Source organism: Pithys albifrons, chromosome 16, assembly GCF_047495875.1.
Source record: "Pithys albifrons albifrons isolate INPA30051 chromosome 16, PitAlb_v1, whole genome shotgun sequence".
Classification (NCBI taxonomy): Eukaryota; Metazoa; Chordata; class Aves; order Passeriformes; family Thamnophilidae; genus Pithys; species Pithys albifrons.
In genome coordinates, this window is record NC_092473.1 from 14704848 (window position 1) to 14723106 (window position 18259).

The 18259-nt window shown below is 53.1% G+C and overlaps 2 protein-coding genes across 4 annotated transcripts; one reads left to right on the forward strand and one right to left on the reverse strand.

Moving 5' to 3' along the window:
- Window positions 1-37: 37 nt before the first annotated feature.
- On the forward strand, window positions 38-5049 carry MIEF2 (mitochondrial elongation factor 2). 2 transcript variants are annotated; one of them, XM_071570919.1, is made up of 4 exons: window positions 38-89; window positions 761-935; window positions 1416-1593; window positions 2688-5049. In XM_071570919.1, the coding sequence occupies exons 2-4, from the start codon at window positions 768-770 to the stop codon at window positions 3734-3736; spliced, it is 1395 nt and encodes a 464-aa protein (XP_071427020.1). In that variant the 5' UTR covers window positions 38-89; window positions 761-767; the 3' UTR covers window positions 3737-5049. The 2 variants fall into 2 exon arrangements, with proteins under 2 accessions (XP_071427020.1, XP_071427019.1); XM_071570918.1 differs by lacking the exon at window positions 38-89 and adding an exon at window positions 104-307.
- Window positions 5050-6123: 1074 nt separating this feature from the next.
- TOP3A (DNA topoisomerase III alpha) lies at window positions 6124-18237 on the reverse strand. 2 transcript variants are annotated; one of them, XM_071571355.1, is made up of 20 exons: window positions 18176-18237; window positions 17384-17618; window positions 15762-15821; window positions 15114-15187; window positions 14161-14236; window positions 13534-13642; window positions 13149-13292; window positions 12479-12649; window positions 12166-12266; window positions 11958-12032; window positions 11758-11840; window positions 11431-11638; window positions 11083-11268; window positions 10550-10679; window positions 10100-10213; window positions 9854-10019; window positions 9195-9338; window positions 8785-8907; window positions 7792-8504; window positions 6124-7002 (listed from the first exon to the last, which is right to left on the reverse strand). In XM_071571355.1, the coding sequence occupies exons 2-20, from the start codon at window positions 17561-17563 to the stop codon at window positions 6824-6826; spliced, it is 3036 nt and encodes a 1011-aa protein (XP_071427456.1). In that variant the 5' UTR covers window positions 17564-17618; window positions 18176-18237; the 3' UTR covers window positions 6124-6823. The 2 variants fall into 2 exon arrangements, 1 of the variants encoding a protein (XP_071427456.1); XR_011699207.1 differs by lacking the exons at window positions 6124-7002; window positions 7792-8504; window positions 8785-8907; ... (7 more) ...; window positions 11958-12032; window positions 12166-12266 and having other exon boundaries at window positions 12561-12649; window positions 13149-13287.
- Between the last annotated feature and the right edge of the window lie 22 nt (window positions 18238-18259).

Here is an 18259-nt window from a genome sequence, read left to right on the forward strand (position 1 = left end):
GCGGGGCCGGGGGTGCCACTTCCGCGCGCGGGTGGGCGGGGCCGCGCGAGCCGCGCCCCCATTGGCTGGAGCCGCGCGGGGGGCGCGCGGTGAGTGCGGGGGGGCCGGTCCCGTTCCCGTTCCCGGTCCCGCTCCCGGTCCCGCTCCAGGTCTGGTCCCGGGGCCGGGGCCGGGGCCGGTCCAGGTGCCGGTGCCGCGGCCCGGCCGCCTCCCCTCAGGCAGCGGAGGGGGGGTGCCTCCGTCCCGGCCCCTCCTGGGGCCCGCGGTACCGCCACAGCGCCGCCCGGGACGGTTGCGGCAGGGCCGGGTGAGGAGCGGGTGACCCTTCCCCGCCATGAGCGTGCTTTCCCCGGGGTGTCCCTTCCGTCCCTCAAGTGTCACTTCCCCCGATTACCCGTTCCTGGGGCTGCACCTTCCTTCCCCGTGGTGACCCTTTCCCGTGGTGACCCTTCCCTCCCCAGGCTGCCCATGTTCGCTGGTGCCCCTTCCCCGAGGTGCCTGTTCCCTCCCCAGAGTCCCCATTTTCCCTGGTGCGCCTTCCCCGAGGTGCCTGTTCCCTCCCCAGAGTTCCCATTTTCCGTGCTGTGCCTTCCCCGAGGTGACCCTTGGCTCCTCCGCCCCACCCAGCCGTTCCGACGGCGGCGGGAGCCTTTGCCCCGGGGGTGGAGGGAAGCGGGGCGGCGGATCCTCCCCTTCCCAAAAATCCTCCTTCTCGCGGGTGGGGGTCCCGCAGCCCCGGGTGACCCCTCGTTGTCCGCAGGGCGGCCATGGCAGCGTTCTGGCAGCAGCGGGGCCGGCGGCAGGAGAACGGCGGGCTGGGCAGTGTCCTGGACGGGCTGGGCAGTGTGTTCGATGTGCTGCTGGCCAACGCCAGGCTGGTGCTGGGCGTGAGCGGCGCGGCCGTGCTCGCCATCGCCACGCTGGCTGTCAAGAGGGTAAGGCTGGGGCAGGGATTGGAGCGAGGCAGGAGGGTCAGGATTGCTGCTCGGGTCCCCAGCGTGGTGGGGTGGATGTGCCACAATCCTTGCTGAGTGTTCTAGAGCCAGGTCCCTTGCACCTGGCACAAGGGCCAGCCGTGCTGGCAGCAGTGCCATGAGCACTGAGCTGCCCATTCCCACCTCACGGGGCCATGAACAGCCCCCTGCTCTGTTTGCCTGGAGCAGCACGCACCTGGGATACAGTATCCAATCCAGAAAGCCACCTGGGCCTTAAGTCGTATTTGAGCACCTGTTTTTCACTTAAAACCCATGAGAAAAAGATGTGCACCTTTGTGGACCCCCAAACTGTGTGTTTTTCCGAGCAGAAGCCCTGTGTGGGGCTGTGTCCCTCTATGTGCACCAGAGGGGCTGTTGTCACCCCTAATTTGGGGGAGACAAAGATAACCACTTGTCCCTGTGGGTTTTCCTTCCCTCCAGCTGATCGACCGAGCCACCAGCCCTCGGGATGAAGAGGATCCCAAAGCTGAGCAGAAGACCCTGGAGGAGAGCTGGCAGGACTTGGCCTTGATCAAGACAACACCAAAGCCCCCCAAGAAGCAGAGGAGGGAAGACCTCAGCGAGCCTCTGCTCTCCCCAGCTCGGCCACTGGTGCCAGGTGAGGCTTGGGGCGTCCAGCTGGGAAGATCACCTTGCTGTGCTCCGTGCTGGCTCTGCTCTGCTCCCAGCACTCTGGGAGCTCCATGTTATTTTTAGCTCAGTGTCCAGGAAGCCGACCCACTGGAGCCTGCCCTTGTGGGAGGCTCCCAAGCCACGGCCCCTTTTTAGGCAATGCCTGTGGAAACAGGACCTCTGATAACACCCCGGGAGTCGCAGCCAGCACGGCACGGCGGGGGCCGGCGGGGTTTGTCTCCTCTGCAGCAGAGTTGGCTGCCCTCGTTTTCTGGGTCAGCTCTGCCTACAGGAAGGTGCATTCAGGAGCTGCTGCAGACAAAGGCTGCCTTGTCCATCTGCCTACAGAGATGGCCTTTTTCCAAGTGGGATGGAGCCCTGTCTCAGCGCTGGGCAGGTCCTGAGATACTGGACCTGGAGCAGGATCATTTGCAGGACCCTCATGAGGGGCAGTGCTGATTCCTTCACTTGGGTGACCAGTGACAGGACCCAAGGGAATGGTCTGGAGCTGTGTCAGGGCAGGTTTAGGTTGGATCTCAGGACAAGGTTCTTCCCCTGGAGGGTGGTAGGTACTGAATAGGCTCCCCAGGGCAGTGGGCACAGCTCCAAGGTTGCCAGAGCTCTAGGAGTGTTTGGACAACACTCAGGGACAGGGTGGGATTCTTGTGGTGTCTGGACAGGGCCAGGAGTTGGACTGGATGATCCTTGTGGGTGACTTCCAGCCCAGGACATCCTATGATTCTCTAAGTTCACTTGAGTGGTCAGGCAGTGATTGGGATAGGCTGGATCTGCCTGAGCAGTCTCAGTGGGGCTGAGACTTGTAGAGACCCTGGCAGAGAATCCTGTACCTGGTTCACTCATCTTTAGCTGGGGGGTGAGGCCGGGCACTGTTGGGTTTTTGGGCTCTGCATGGCTGCAAAGCTCAGTGGGACCCCTTGACAAGGTCAGTGTCTGATCCAGGGAGGTGGGCTAAGAACAGGGCACCCAGCTCGTGCCTCCCCCTCACCCGCAGGAGAAGCTGCTGCTGCGGGTTGCAGATGATCTGCTCAGAGCTGTGACTTCTCCCTTCCCTCCTCACAGATCCCAGAGTCTGCTCTGCCCCCCTGGGGGCTCCCCGGGTCAAGTCCAGCCCCTTGCGCTGCCTCACGCTGCAGGAGAAGCTCCTCTCCCACCACAACAGCCGGCTGGCCATACCCGAGATCCAGGTGTCCCTTGTCCCGCAGCTGGCCAGGAGCATCAGCACCCAGCTGCAGAACTTCCTGAGGAGCAAGTGCCCAGAGCTGCCCTTCGGCCGCCTCTTCCTCAGCGGAGCCCTCCTGGATGGCCTGGAGGTCCTGGCAGCCGACCACATCAACCTCATGCTGCCCGTGGTCCTCGACGCCGGGCTCTGGAGCCTCATCCCGGGAGAGGAGACGGTGGTGAGGAACCCCCAGTACTGGATGATCAAGAGGGTCGATCTGGGGTATTTCCCTCGTGGGAGCAGCCCCTGGGACAGGTTCATGGTGGGCCGGTACCTCTCCTCCAACGTGCTCAACGAGACCCTCCACAAAATGCTGGTGGCCTCCATCAACTGGCCTGCCATTGGCAGTCTGCTGGGATGTGTCATCCACCCCCTCGTGGCCTCCCGGGAGCTGAAGCTGGAAGTCAAACACGATCAGGTCGAGCTGAACATCACCCTCTTCCCGGTGGTGGAAATGGAGGACAAGGTTCTTTTGGCTGTCCCTCCTGAGGGCCTGGTGGAAAACCTCTGGCTCGAGAGCTTTTACAGGGCAGAGGTCTCGAAGGTGAAGGAGCTGGATGCCGGCGACTCCGGAGCTCGGCAGCGCTGCCTCCGCATCCTGAACGGTGTCTGCAGGAGCCACCCCACCCTGCACAAACTGGGTGGCAGCCCCGTGACCCACGTCATCCTGCACCTCAGTGCCACTGGCTCAGACTGGGCAGAGGAAAGCCTTGCCGACAGGTTCCAGCAGGTGCTCGAGGAGCTGGTGGCCTACCTGGAGAAAGGGGTCCTGCCTTCCTATTTCAACCCCAAAATCAACCTGTTCTCCGAGCTGTTGGAAGAGGAAATCGATGAGATGGGCTTTGTGCTCTACAGGGCCATGGCTGAGCCAGAGCTGCTGCTGGAGTGACTGGTGTGTTGGGAACTCCTGGATGTGGGATGTTCCTCACCTGCCTGCTGCTCCCTCCTGTGAGGGCTGCGACGCTTCTAGTTGACTAGTAAGTGAGAGGCAAAGTTCTTGCACTTTATGAGAAAAAAATGGTTCCTGTGTGAATAAAATGTGCCTGAGCAGAGGTGGGTGTTGGCAGAAGGAGCCTTTGGCTGGGAGGCTCTGCCAAACCCAGGGTGAGGGCAGCCCACACCTGGAGTACCCACAGGTGAGTCCTGTCCACTGGGAGCCAAGTGAAGCATGTTTAGTCTCTGGTTCCTGGTGTCCTCTCCCTATGCCACCTGTCAGGCTCCCCCTGTGCTCCCAGAGCAGCTGGAGCTGGAGGGGAGCAGCTCCCTCCTGCTCTGTGTCCTGCAGACCCCTCAGGTGCAGTGTCCTGGGTGGGTCCTTTCACCAGCACTCAACTTGGTCTTACTGTGCCAGCACTTGGGACAGGGTGGGAGCCTCACCTGCCTGTAGGATGTTGCCCATCCAAAGTAAGCCCTGTGGATGGTCTAGGTGGTTGTCTGGGTGCTTGATGGTACAGCCATAGCAAATGGGGCTGGGGGTTTATTCTTTGGAAACCCTTTCAGCTGCCAGGAGTGAGCTCAGCTCTACCTCTCTGTCCCCTCCTGAGGAAGGGGTTTGCTTCCAGCATGGAGCTGGGGCTTCCTGGCCCTTTCCCACACAGTGTTTTGCTGGAAGATGTCCTGAAAAGGAGCTGCTGGCTCTGGGGAGGCTCCTGGGTTCAGTCCCTTGGAGGCTGCAGCAGGGCTGTGTCCCCTCCCCAGTGGGTGGGTGGCTGCCAGTGTCCCCTTCCAGTCTGTCTGGTCACCTTTTCACACATGTATTGCTGCTGTCTTGAGGTCCTTTTTCCCTGGAGCCCCACAGTGTGGGGTGGGGAAGCAGGGCAGGAATGATGCTGTAAGCAGAGTGCTTGCAAGAACTGAAGTGGTTTATGCTTTTTATTGAGAAAATATGTTTTGTTTGGGTCTTTTGTTTTAGTTTTTTTTTCCTTTGGCTGCTGGTAGAGTTTGGTCTGGCTGTAGTCCCAGGGCAAAGGAATTTATTCTTATATTTAATGGGAAGAGCTGGTTTTGCACATGGGTGGAGCTGGAGAAATCCTGTGGACTTCAGTGTGAGCAGCTGTTGTGGTTTCATTTTCTTTACAACTATTATCTTGTTTATGGGAGGAAAAAAACCTGCTTTTCCTCCCTGTCTGAAAATGACTTTGTTCCTCCAAACCACTTCCCAGGTGTTAGTGATGAGAATAAACCTTCCCTGTGTACACTGGTTCTCTGGTGTCAGCTCTGGTTTGTCTCCTTTCCCATGGTAAGGGCTGAAGTGATTCCTCAGCTGGGGTGGCCTTGCTGGGAACCACCCAGGGCATCCCCCCAGTTCATGGAGAGCTTGGTGGTGGTCAAATCCCATCCTGCAAGGTTTTCCTCCTCCTCTTCCAGACCCCTGGATGCCCAGAGTGCCTGGCTGCAGTTTGGACACTGAGCCTGGACCATTTACCCAGAGTCAGCTGAGCATTGACCAGGGTTAGACCAGTAAAGCTGGTCCTGGCTGATGCCACCAGCGAGGTTCAACCTTCTCCCTGTGTCCTGCACAAGTGCTTCCCACTGCTGTTGCCATTCCAAGGGGGCTGCCCAGGCTGCTGCTGTGCTTTCACTCAGTGATCACATTCCAAAGCCTTGTAATCCTGTTATTTTAGCTCACAGGTCTGTATTTTTAGGCCACAGCTGTTAATGGTGGGAGTGAGGGGTACAGGGAAATGCAACCCCAGTTCTCCTGACTTCCTCCATGGATTTGGGCCTGAAAGCAATGGGCTGCTGCAGGTTAGAGCTCTGCAGACCTTAAAGTGAACCTGTACTGGTGTGGTCTCTGCTTCCAGCTGCCCTCCAGGTGCTCCAGCCTCCTGCCTGCCCTGTGCAGCCAGTTCCCTAAGGATTGACCCTGGGAACTGCTCTGTGCCCAGATCCTGAGCAGGATCCTGAGCAGCAGAGCACACAGGAATCCTGCAGATCTTCCTTTGATGTACAGAGGAAGCCCCAACAGTAAGAGAAGAGACATCCTGGCTTCCCAGGGAGTTCAGTCTGAACTCCAAGCAGGAAAACAGAGCCTCCCTTCAGCTCAGCCAGCTCTGCCTGTCCTGGGGCAGCAGCAGAGCACCAGATGCAGCTGGTGAGATAAAACCACTTTTCCCACCCCTCTGCAGTTCTCTTCTAAATTACTGCGGGGAATGTCTGCCAAGAAAGCTCCTGTATTGTTCCAGTGAGTGGAAAGAGCAAGATGTGGGTGGATGCTTTTACAGTAAAAGCTGGACTGTTTGAAGCAGGAAGAAATGACAAGGCAGAGTTAAGGTGTCACTGTATCAAATTTAAAAATTAAATAATATTTTAATTAGAAAGAAGTTAGTTTCACAAAAATAACTTTCATCAGCTAGCAGCATCACAAAGGCATGTCTCAAAGTTTGAGGAAGAACTCTCTTTCAAATCCAATGACCATCTAAAATGAAGGCTTTTCCTGAGCACTGCAGCCGAGTTTCCCCAAGACAAGCACCTGGCCCTCCTTCACTGCCAGCGACAACCCAGGTAAGGGGGACAAAAAGGGAATGTTGCATCAGCTTAGAAGGGAACTTAAATTCCACACTGTGGAAAGCTGGGGACTAAGCAGAGCTCAGCAGCTCTGGTGTCTGTCCTAGTGGCCCCAATCCAGCTCTTCCTTGTGGAAAGGCTGAGTACAACCACCAGGATGGTGCAGGGGGATGATTCAGCACAGCTTTCTCTGCACATTCTGCATCCAAGTGCTTCCTTGAAATGTTTAGACTATTCCAATCTGCTCAGCAGAAGAGCAGCTGAAACCAAAAGATGACACTGGCAGTAGAACCACTTTTCCAAGCTGGTGGAACTCTTGCTGTAATGGATGGCATCTCTTGGCAGGAGCAGCCTGCAACCAGCCCTCCCAAAAAACACTCAAGGGACTTGCTTCCAGACTCCAGTTCCTTGTGGCAGCAGTTGCTCCTGTAGGATCTCACAATGCTGGTCCTTTCAGGTCCACCCCAGCTCAGTGGTTCTGAGGGCATGTTTTCCTTGTGTGCCCAGGCTGGTGGCAAATGCTGCAGGTCCGTGGTTTCTTGGCAGTGGATCCTGAGGAGAAACTGCCTGGTCTCTTGGCTTTGCTTCCCAACCCTCCTGAGTGCCCACTGTTGCCAAAGTTGTTCAAAGAGGCATCTCCAGAAGGGCCTAGAGAAAAACAAATTTAAGTAAGTGAGAAACAGAAGGTAAGTTCAAAACAGCAGATCAAGGATTCTCAGATTATTCCTGAACCTGCACTTGCTTTGGATTTGTTTGAAGAGTTAGATGTAACCAATTTGCCTTGCAGCATTAGAGACCTGTGGGAATGGAACAGGGGAAGCTGCTCTGCCTGCTTGCATGCTCTGGTTTACAGCTGAAGTAGAAACAAACATGCCAGAGGAAAACTTGGGGTTTAAGTAGTTTTGAAAACTTGATTCTACCCCTTTAGCCCAAATTTCTAAGGAGGAGGATGAAGATCCCTCACAAAGCACATCTCCCCCTCTTTACTTGGTTACTGCCCCTTTGTGCTCTCTCTTTTGCATCCTTATTTTGTGATTTTTGTTTACAGCACCTTCTCACAGTCAGTTTGATCTCTGATCAAAGCTGCAGAATGACTTGTCCTTTCCCTGCATCCCTAAACTAGGCCAGAGAGAGCAGCACAGTTTCCCTGGCGTGGCAGGGTGGGGCTGAAGATCCCCAGAAATAGTGCCACTGCTTCAACTCTATCAAGTCGGTGCCTGCCTTTGAGATATTTATATGCATTAATGAGACCCTCTCTCAGTCTTCTCTTCTCCAGACTAACCAGACCCATCTCTCACAGTCTCTCCTTAACAGAGAGATGCTCCAGACCCTTCATCATTTTCATGGCCTCCACTGGACCCTCTCCAGTAGCTCCTTATTTTGTTTAGCTTAAGAACAGCCTCCAGCCTTTGTGTCTCCACCCTGGCCCAGCCTTACCTGGTGGCACGTTCTCATCTGCCCACTGGAAGAAGCCACACTGCTGCTCCCGGGGCTTGGGGCAGGTGTGGAACTGCCGCCCCTTGTTGGGCCCGTCCTTCAGCACGGTGCGTGTCACAGCTGGCTGGTCACACCTGCACATTGTGCCGCCTCCGGCATCGGAGCCACCACTTCCCAACGGCTCTGGGCCTCTCCCTCCTCCTGGGCCCCTTCCCACAGCAGGCTGGGGGGGCACAGAGCCCCGTGGAGCCATGGTGGGTCTGTCCTCTGCCTGCTCATTGGCCCAGAGGAAGAAGTTGCAGGAGCTGGAGCTGCACTTGTAGAACTGGCGGCCGCGGTTGGGCCCCTCCTTGCGCACGGTCAGCAGCAGCGCCTCACTCCCACAGTTACACACCACGGCATCGCTCCCGGCCTGCGCAGCCGCGGGAGGAGCGTCCCTGGATGTTCTGCTGGAGATCATGGACAGCAGGTGTCCCCGAGCCGGGTTTGTGGTCCCCCTCCCCTGCCTGTTCTCACTGCTGGCTCTGTTCAGGGACTGGTTTTGCTGCAGGTGACGCGCTGGTTGGGTGGCTGATGATGCGGGTTGGGAGGGTCTGTGTGAGTACTTGATGTCCAAGAGCTCTTTCAGCATCTCATCACAGCCTCCGATGCAGCCAACAAACTCCAGAGGCATCACGGGCGGAACGCTGCCTCTCTTGAACTTAAACTTCAGTCTGCAAGGAAAGCAGGACTCAATGTCTCCCTGTTCATCTAATTTCTCAACAACAAACCTCAATTTAGACTTGAATTTTTAATGTTTTTTTAATTCTGCTACACACAGGTCAGTTTCCCTAGCCCCTCTTCTTTCCAACCCCAGGCCATGAGGATTACCTGCCATGCTTCAGCAGAATGGAAAATGGTTCCCAGCCTAGCCCATGAAAGTCTCTGCCCCAGTGTCCAACAGGTAATTCCTGGGAGGCCGTGCTTCCCCAAGGGATAACTGGTATGACCTACCTGTGAACTGGATGGGGTTGACACACATCACAAATGCTCTCATCCCTGGTCACATCCAGCACAAAGTCAGGGAACCAGACTGCAGTTCTACAGGTTGGATAGCCCATGCAGCTGAGGTAGAACCTGCCATGGGACAAAGGCACCAGATGAGGTGAAGTCAAGACAGTTGGTGATCTGTTCTTCTGTCTTCTCAGCCACCAGAAATTGTCAAAACTACAATTTTTAAGGGCAAATACCTACTTGAGAAGAGGTTCAGCTGAGTCCACACAGCTTATGGAGCTGGTGGAGTCAGTAAGCTACAGCCCAAGGCTTCCAAGATTTTACCAAAGGAGATAAACAAGTGCCTGGGAAAACACAAACCAACACAGAAGGCCACCTGCTACAAGAGGAAGGATCAGAAGATCACCAACCCGCCATTCTTCCTGGTCTTCAGGACCATGTCATTGTTGCACTGTGGACACTTCCGAACAGAAACGGGCATTGCTGGGTACACCTCTTCCTGCTCTGGAATTTCTGCAGCTTCTCCAAAATACTGAGCCAGGGCCTCGTCCAGCCTGTAAAGAAACAAGCAGAGCATCGTGTGTGTCTCTGCAAGGAGCAATCAGGGGCTGCAGTGACTCAGCACCTGCTGTCCCCCCCCATAGCCCCTCTAAGCTTCTCCATGAGCACGTTGATTCAGCACCACATTTCTGGAACAGGAAAGGTGTGGGTATGACAGCAAAGAGGTCAGTGCATGTTGCCATCCCCAAATTTAATCTTAACTGCTCATCTTGGTTTAAACCCTTAGCTGGCACAAATTCATGACAGTGTGCCAGGCTGAGAGTCATCCCTTCCCATGCAAATGCCTGCACACACCGGGCAGAGCTCCAGGGAAACTGTGTGACAGGATCCCCCACTCCAGTGAAACAGTGTGACAGGATCCCCCCACTCTAGGGAAACAGTGTGACAGGATCCCCCACTCCAGGGAAACAGTGTGACAGGATCCCCCACTCCAGGCTGAGCTCCAGATGAGCAGACAGCACCTCCCAGAACAGCAAAGCAAAAGGAAGAGGGCAAAGCCAGGACTCACTTGTTGGCTCTGGCCACAGCTTCAATGAAGACTTGCTTGTATTTTTGGACCTGCTGCTGCAACACTGCAGATTTGTCTTTCTTCCCCTCACAGATCAGTTTTAGATCAGCCTCCAGCTCAGCTCGAAGGTCAGGCTTGGACATCTCATAGCCCATGGAATCATAACCTGAGGAATAAACAGAATGGTAAGTGAAAGGAAGGAGAAAATAAGGAACCTGCCACCTTCCTGATGGGCACTGCCCTCACCTTCCACCAGCCCCATGCCCAGGTGGCCAGGCAGGAACCGCTGATCTGCTGTAAGGCCCACGTACATCCGTGTCTTGATCGTCTCGATGTGCTCAGCGTGGGTGGCATCGGTCCCTGGAAGCAGACAGGGGTCAGTGGGAGAAGGTGCCAAGAACTCATTTCCCCTGTGCCTGGGGCAGGGTATAAAGGGACAAGGACATGACTTAAGGTGAGCACTGCCCTTGTGCCCCACTGGCACTGGGGTCAGCAAGGTGCTGGTGGCACACCCTGGACACAGATTTATCACCCATCGTCCATAGGCTCCCTCAGATGTCTATGCTTTGCCCACCGGTCTCTATTTCCCTCTGTTCTGCTTTTTTAAGTAATGTTTTAATCTGAAGTGACATTTAGAGAGTTCCTTCTAGTGAATTCCCTCTGCCAAGAGTGAGAGGCCATGCTGCCAATACTGACCAATGCCATGTTTCTCCATGAGGGCAATGAGATCCGCTTCTGTGAGGAGCAACGGAGGGCTGGTTTCCCCATCCACCATCTCCACCGTGGTGGGCTGAAAGCGAGACCCTTTCTGATACAGTGGGAGAACCTGAAGGAAAGGAGAATCTCTTTGAAGCTGCTTCCTGGTCCTTTCACTGAGGACAAAATGCCACACCAAGAGCCACTGCAGTCACAGAGCAGCAGCCTGTTCTGGAGCGAATCCAGCCTCAGGGGTCTTGGGATCAGCCAGCAATGAGCTCACAGAAAGACCACACAACAGCAATGGCAGGTTCTCTTGGAGGGTAAAGTCACCCCTACAACCCTGAATGGTTTCTGCTGTAGTGTCAGAAGGGCGAGACTCTACCCAAAGCTGGCAAAATAAAGCTGCACTGGTTTCCAGCACAGAAGCCTCTGAGTGAAACAACCAGAAATGGTCATTTCACAGAGGGGTCTGAAGTTGGCAGTGAAGTGCTACTTTAGCCTCTCCCACCTACATTATTCAAGGGGATTACCTTATCACTCCACTTCTCGTAAGGATAGACTTCCAGGTAATTTCGGGCCAGGATCATCAGTCCTTGAGCAATGAATCGCTCGTTGGCAATGTCGATCTCCACAGTTGTCTCCTGTCCCTTGGCATCTTGAGAGCAACACGCCAGAAAGTGGCGCACGATGAACTCGTAGAGTCTCTGCTCGTTGCCCTGATCCCAAACAGCACAAAGGGTCAGTGTCCTCACGTGTGAATGAGACTCCCAGAAATTAGTGGGTTCTTGGCTGAGGGTCCTGTGCTAATGACCATGTTTTTAAGACTTTTATCTGTATTTATCAAGCAACACAAACCAGTTACCTCTGCTTTCACCCACCTGCAGGTTAGCCACATATTTTGTGGGGTGAATGGGAGGATGAGCCTGATCGGATTTGGTTCCACTCCGAGGGGTTGGCCCACCCTGATCCAAGATCCTCTGTGCAAATGCTCCCCAGTTTGGGTCCTCGGTTTGCTGCTGCACCAAGGCAGAGAGGTTCAGCTCCTTGGGGAAAATGTTGGTCTCAGTTCGGGGGTAGCTAATGAACCTTAGGAAGAAACACAGGAGAGCACTTAAAGAGATGCTCCAAGATGCTTCCCAGTTTGGACAACAGGATATTTACTTTTAAAAGAATGAAATTTCCCAAGCCAAGTCTTGCTTTCTTACCCTTTGGTATAGAGTTTTTCTGCTATTGTCATGGTTTCCTTTGCATTTATTTTCAGTTTGCGTGATGCCAACTTCTCCAGTTCCTGTAGTGGGAAGGACCACAAAAAACCCCAGAAGTATTAGTGCATAATTCAGGGTGGTGAGTAAAACATCTGTTCCAATCTCCTTTCAGAGAAGTCTTTTCCAGAGTTCAGACATACCACAGTGTCCAGGGGCAGGGGCCTCCATTTGCTCTTCGGCTTGCTCGCAACCTCAACAACAGTTGCTACTGGATCCTAAACAGAGTAAGAAAACCCCAAATCTCCTTTAAAAGTTTGCACAAACTCTTCTTTAGAAGTCTTGAACAAGACAGATACAGGGCATGTTTGGCTGAATCTGGATTATAGAACTATTTACAAGCCTTCCTACCTCCATACACATTTGGTAAAGGACCAGGCACGCCGTGTGGTTGAAGAGCCGGTTCCTCTTCCAGTTGAAGACCACGCTGCCATCTTCATGGTCATGGGTCACTGTGGTGAACAACAGAGCTGGCTGACACAGTAGTGACAAAATGGAAACATCACAAAAGGACCTGGAAGCCATCCAGTTCCAGGCAGTGGTCATGGCAGAGGAAGAGGAAACCACCTCTGTAAACACTGTGTTTGTTGCTCCCATGTTTTTCCCTCCTATGCACATCAAACTCTCTGAGATGGAGCCCAGGACTGGTTTTCCCCAAATATACCTTTAATTTTGTAGAAGGCTTCAGGAATAAAGGCCTGGATGGCTTTAAAACGTTCAACTACAAATCCCAGCGTTGGGAACTGGCAGCTACCGTAGCTGATCAGCTGATCCGCTAAAATATCAGGGAAGATCTTCCGCAGCCTCAAGGTCTGGAATCTGGTGAAGGCAGCGCCTGGGAAAACAAAATGTGCACCAGAGCTGAATACAACAATGTTGAATGATAACCACAGGGCTTCAGATCATTCTTTTTAATATTCTGAGTATTAATTTTACTCTGTTTAATACTCAGTTGCAGAGGCTTCTCAGTGCTGTGTGGATTATAAACCAAGTACTTGCTTCAAGGAGCAATTTCCTCCTTTTCGGAGGAACTTCAGGGGAAGAGTTCTTGAAAATTGGAACTGGAGTCACCACCATCCCTGGAGGTGTTCAAGAAACAACTGGACGTGGTACTTCATGCTGTGGTCTGGGGGACAAGGTGGTGACTGGTCATAGATTGAACACAATGATCTTGGAGGCCTTTTCCAACCCAAAGGATTCTCTCATTCAAAGAGCACATTTTCAGTAAAAGATGAGATTTCATTTAGTTGTATCTGATCTAAAAACCAGGTTTATGACAACACAGAGGGCATTTCTGCCTTGTGTTGAGGAGACAGGGACAGATGTTTGCGCACCTATCCTGAGGTCCAGCTCCTGCCTGACGTCCACAGCATCGCTAGTCCTTTGGTCTGGCTGGGTGAGGTTCTCACAGGCTGATCTCACAGCATGAGGGGTGATCTCCGAGAAACGGGCCCGGAAGACCTGGAGGTTTGGCTTTACTGCCAGATACAAAAATGAAATCAGTGTGACTGAAACACCAATGGAGAGCAGCAACTAATAAACAGCTGTTTGCAAAAGAATGTGCTGTATTTCTGGTTTATCAGAGCCACGTATTTATCAGAACTACAGTCAGCATTTAATTTTGACACAACAAGACTGAGAATATGCCTCTGCTGAAAGATCCCTGAGGAGCTGTTAAACCTTTAATGGAACTCAGACTGATGAAGACACTCTACACACCAGCTTTGCACACGTGGATGATCTCAAATCCGATGTTCTCCCCTTCCCGGTCGCAGTCGGTCCAGATCACCAGGGCTTGGCACTGCTGGATTTCTCGTTCAAGGGTTTTCTGAGAGGAGAAAACAACACAGGGAGACATTCCAGGCCACTTGCTTTGTCATTTAATTTTGGAATGACTCACTGCACACGAAATGCAGCGTGTATCCATGGAGATGGATTGTTGCAATAACATTTGGTAATTGTGTGTCTCATGAGATTAGGCAGCTTTCAAAAGAATTGAGTCATTTATTTGTATCTAATTCCGTTAAAAAACTTGGCTTGGAGCAGGTTGTACCACAACCTGTTTTCTAAAAATGTCATTTTTTTGTAAATCTGAGACACAATCACCAATTCCACCTTGCTGGAAAAAACATTTCTATTTTTAGCAAAGTAGTTGTTCCTTCACTGCACTACTTGAAACTCTCCTGCTTGGGTACAATGTCCCAAATGAACAGCATTAATAGTCTAGAAAATGCAGGAGGAATCTGCTAAACTCTAGAAATCTGAATGTTAAGGATAAAATACAATCATCCTTCTGTCTGGGACAGTATTTGTTGAACCACCCCTGAACTCTTAACCACAACATACCTTAATATCCAGGTAATTTTCAGGGCAATACTTCTCAATTTCAGCATCAAAAAGAGCTAAAGGGTTGCAGCTATGCCTGGAAAACACAGGATAAACACTATGCATCACAAAAACTAAAAGATACGTTGTGAGACATAACTGGTGCTGGCTAAATACTGGAATTGATAATATATTTTATTACAGGTCTCATCTCGGACAACACAGAGTTTATATGGAAGGCTGAGTAATACTTAAAAGCAACAGAATGAATAAAACAGCCAAAGAAAACAGCATATCTGGAAGGCAACAAGCAAATTCTCTTATTTCATGCCCACAGAGCAAAGGGAAGTAAGGCAGAGAAAGCACCTCACTTCCCAGGATAGATCCCAACTGAACAAAGAACAAAAACTATCCAATTTTGGCATCAGTTTAATTCCCTGGCTCTGCTAATCCTGGATGTATTTTGACCAGTATTATGACTTTGGGGTTTTTTAGCACTCTGAAAACAGGAATTTGAAATGATATTTTAGTAAATAATATTTGGAACTCATCACCCTGCTCTGTGTCAGAGTCCCTCCCTGCCACCTTGTCCTTGAGCTTTCAGTGTCCCACTCGGCTCAGGGCTGAGAGCAGGAGGTGACAGACCCTTCCTGTGAGGAGCAGGAGGTGACAGACCCTTTCTGTGAGGGGCAGGAGGTGACAGACCCTTCCTGTGAGGGGCAGGAGGTGACAGACCCTTCCTGTGAGGGGCAGGAGGTGACAGACCCTTCCTGTGAGGGGCAGGAGGTGACAGACCCTTCCTGTGAGGAGCAGCAGGTGACAGACCCTTCCTGTGAGGGGCAGGAGGTGACAGACCCTTCCTGTGAGGGGCAGGAGGTGACAGACCCTTCCTGTGAGGAGCAGCAGGTGACAGACCCTTCCTGTGAGGGGCAGGGGAGGACAGACCCTTCCTGCCAAGGGCACGAGGTACGAACCATTTGCGAAAGGGCATCCTAAAATCATGAGCCAGTAAGTGTCCTGACACAGAGGTCATCACCATGGTAACATTCTGCAAGAGACAGAGCAAGGTAATTAGTGCCCTTCCTTCACTAAAAACTACCCACAGCCCCCAAATTTTCCTCCAGGCCTCAATTTACATGATCAGTGACACCTCTCTCCTGTTAATCACAGAATGCCAGAATGGCTGGGGTTGGAAGGGACCTTAAAAGATCTTCCTGTTCCACCCCCTGCCATGGGCAGGGACACCTTGCACTGGACCAGGCTGCTCCAACCCTAGTTCAACGTGGCCTTGAACACTTCCAGGGGTGGGACATCCAAACTAATACATAAGAACAAGCTCTTCTCTCTACTAAGAGGTAAATCCATGGCCTTATCCTCAACTTTTATTGGAAGCTCCCAATTCTAAACAGCAACATGTTTTTGACTGATGCAAAACCAGAAAGTTGAAAACCTTAAAAGCAACAAAACAGGTGGTTGAGCCAAGAAAACAACATCTGACTTTCTCATCATTGGGCAGAACATCCCCATTGATGGGGGTGTGTTTCGTAATTCCTGACAAAGGGCTTTTAATAATTAGTATTTGCACTTCATAATCCAGCAGCAGCTTGAAAGGAAACTCTTACCTGGCCAAACATCTGGTAGTCATATTCGTAGATCTTGTTGAACTTGGAAAACCCTTCTCTCTGGAAGGAAAAGGAGAGCTGCTGAGTTTCTGGCTTTTAACAGAAAACAAATCCATCCTGCCTCTCTTTGTCCACACTGTGATGGAGCACAGGAGGCACAGGGCAAGGGAAAATCAGGTCCTGGGGCTAATGGGAATTGCAGCAGGGGAACAGAAATTGCTTGTATCATTTATGGAGACACTGAAATGGTGATTTCCAGGGTAAGAGTATTTTAAATCATCCCTGAAGGTGATCCAGGGTTATCTCCCCATGGATAATGAAGAACTGGTTTAATGGGGCTGGCCAGTGATCATAAAATCATAGACACCCCTGACAAACACCTGTCCTGCTCCAAATGGCAAGTAGTGTCCCAGCTCACTTGTGGAATTTTCTAGATTGTGTATTTACTGCTTTTTTCTACAGGTGCAGGACTATTTCTTCCTTGATTGGGACTGTCAGTGTTCAGGTTCTCAGTAACACCTTGCAGTCAAATAAAGGAGGTTGTATGAAGTGGGGGTCAGGCTCTTCTCCCACATAACAAGTGACAGGATGAGAGGAAACAGCCTCAGGTTGTGCCAGGGGAGGGTCAGGTTGGATATCAGGAGGAATTTCTTCATGGAAAGGGCTGTCAAGCATTAGAACTGCCCATGGAAGTGGTGGACTCTCCATCCCTGGAAGTGTTCAAGGAACAAGTGGATGTGGCACTCAGTGCTCTGGGCTGGATGACAAGGTGGGGATTGGGCACAGGGTGGACTTGATGGGCTGGGAGGCCTTTTCCAACTTTAATGATTCTGTGATTTTGGTCTAGAATCACTCTCCAGTTCCTTAGTTTTGAAACTGATGATACAAACTGTCAAAGGTCACAAAACAGAGAAGCAGAGAGGAGAGATCTTGGAATTCCTCCTTAAACCACAGCCCATCTTTGCTTTATTCTGTGCACTCCAGTAACCCCCTGACACCTGCTGATGCTGCAGAAGCTGTGCTTTCTCACTGGGAAATGCCAACAGGTGGTTTCAGTTCCTGAAGCCTTTGGCACACACTGCAAAGCTAAGAATGACACAGGGAGCCCTCTCTATGGAGATCAGTGCCTGGGGGAGGCAGTCTGGGCAAAGGGAGCTGAGTTCCAACAGCACCTAAAGCACAGGAAAAGGGATCTGAAACTTCCAAATACCTTGGGCCAAGCAGTGCTTGTCCACAGAACAAGGCTATTCTTGTACTCTCCCATGATCAGAAGTGTCCAGAGACACTGGAGGGTATTTCCTCTTGCCCTGTCTCTTGTTACCTTTGGAAAAGAGGCTGATCTCCACCTCCTACAACCTTTATTTGACTACAAGGTGTTATTGAGAACCTGCGTGCTGACAGTGTCAATCAAGGGAAAAAACATCTTGCTTCTGTAGAAAAAGCAGCAAACACACAGTCTAGAAACTTCCAGAAGTCTCAGCGAGATGGGAGGCAGGATGGATGTGAGGCACGTCCTGCCACAGAGGACACAGAGCACAGCCGAGCCCGGGGCTGTGCCGCTGCCCCTCCGCGGCCAGCAGAGCCCGTGCCCCGGGGCGCAGGGCCATGTGCAGTGTCCCTACCCGCCGCATCCTGCTGTTGGAGAGCAGATCGGCGATCCCGCGGGCAGCGTCGTTCTTCTCCGCTACGCACAGCACCTTCCGGATCCCGCGGAGCGCCCCATCCTCGGCGGCCCGGGAGAAGAAGCGCCAGGGCTGGGGCATCATCCTGCCCGCGGCGCGCAGCACGCCCTGCAGGTTCATGCCCGGCGGCCGGGGCGGCTCCCGCGGGCACAGGGCATGCCGCTGCCCCGCGTCCCTGTGGGCATGGAGAGAGGCCGCCGATGTGCGGGAGGGTCCAGGGCAGCCCCCCCTCGGGGCTAGAGGAGGTGTCACCCCTGCGGACGGGGCTGCCGGGGGGTCCTGCAGGGCCTCGGCCTGATCCTGTCCCCCCACCCCGCCCTCAGAGCTCTCCCTCACCCGGGGCAGCCCCTCCTCGGCCTCCCCGAAATCTCCCTCACCCGGGGCAGGCCCTCCCCTCCATCCCCCGTCCAGTTCCCCTCCTTTCCCCCACCCGAGTTCCCTTCCATTACCCCTCGGTTCCCCTCCATTCTCCCACCCTCGTTCCCCTCTATTCCCCCTCCTTTCCCCTCAGTTCCCCTCCTTTCCCCCCGCTTTCCTCACTTCTCCCGCTCTGTTGCCCCCCAAGGCCGTGCTCTCCCTCACGCAGGGCAGCCCCTCCTCGGCCCATCTCCCCGGGGTTTTCCCTCACCCAGGGCAACCTCTCCCGTCCCCGTTCCCACTCAGCTCCCCATTTTTCACCCTTTCCCCCCTTTTTTTGCTCCTTTTCCCCCGTTTCCCCCGTTTCCCCCTCACCTCCCTGCCTCCCGCGCTCTGCCGGTCGCTCTTCCCTCACCGTCACGTCCTGCCGTGCAGGGAACCACAACTCCCGAGATGCCC

What these genes read in the sequence shown, in the direction of transcription:
- MIEF2 (XM_071570919.1), top strand. Translation starts at nt 768, where the DNA reads ATGGCAGCGTTCTGGCAGCAGCGGGGCCGGCGGCAGGAGAACGGCGGG. An exon ending in CCACGCTGGCTGTCAAGAGG is followed by an intron (nt 936 to 1,415) that starts GTAAGGCTGGGG and finishes CCTTCCCTCCAG; the next exon opens with CTGATCGACCGAGCCACCAG. An exon ending in AGCTCGGCCACTGGTGCCAG is followed by an intron (nt 1,594 to 2,687) that starts GTGAGGCTTGGG and finishes CCCTCCTCACAG; the next exon opens with ATCCCAGAGTCTGCTCTGCC.
- TOP3A (XM_071571355.1), bottom strand. Translation starts at nt 17,563, where the DNA reads ATGAACCTGCAGGGCGTGCTGCGCGCCGCGGGCAGGATGATGCCCCAG. An exon ending in CAACCCCATCCAGTTCACAG is followed by an intron (nt 8,505 to 8,784) that starts GTAGGTCATACC and finishes CTTTCCTTGCAG; the next exon opens with ACTGAAGTTTAAGTTCAAGA. An exon ending in AGATGAGAACGTGCCACCAG is followed by an intron (nt 7,003 to 7,791) that starts GTAAGGCTGGGC and finishes GTTTTTCTCTAG; the next exon opens with GCCCTTCTGGAGATGCCTCT.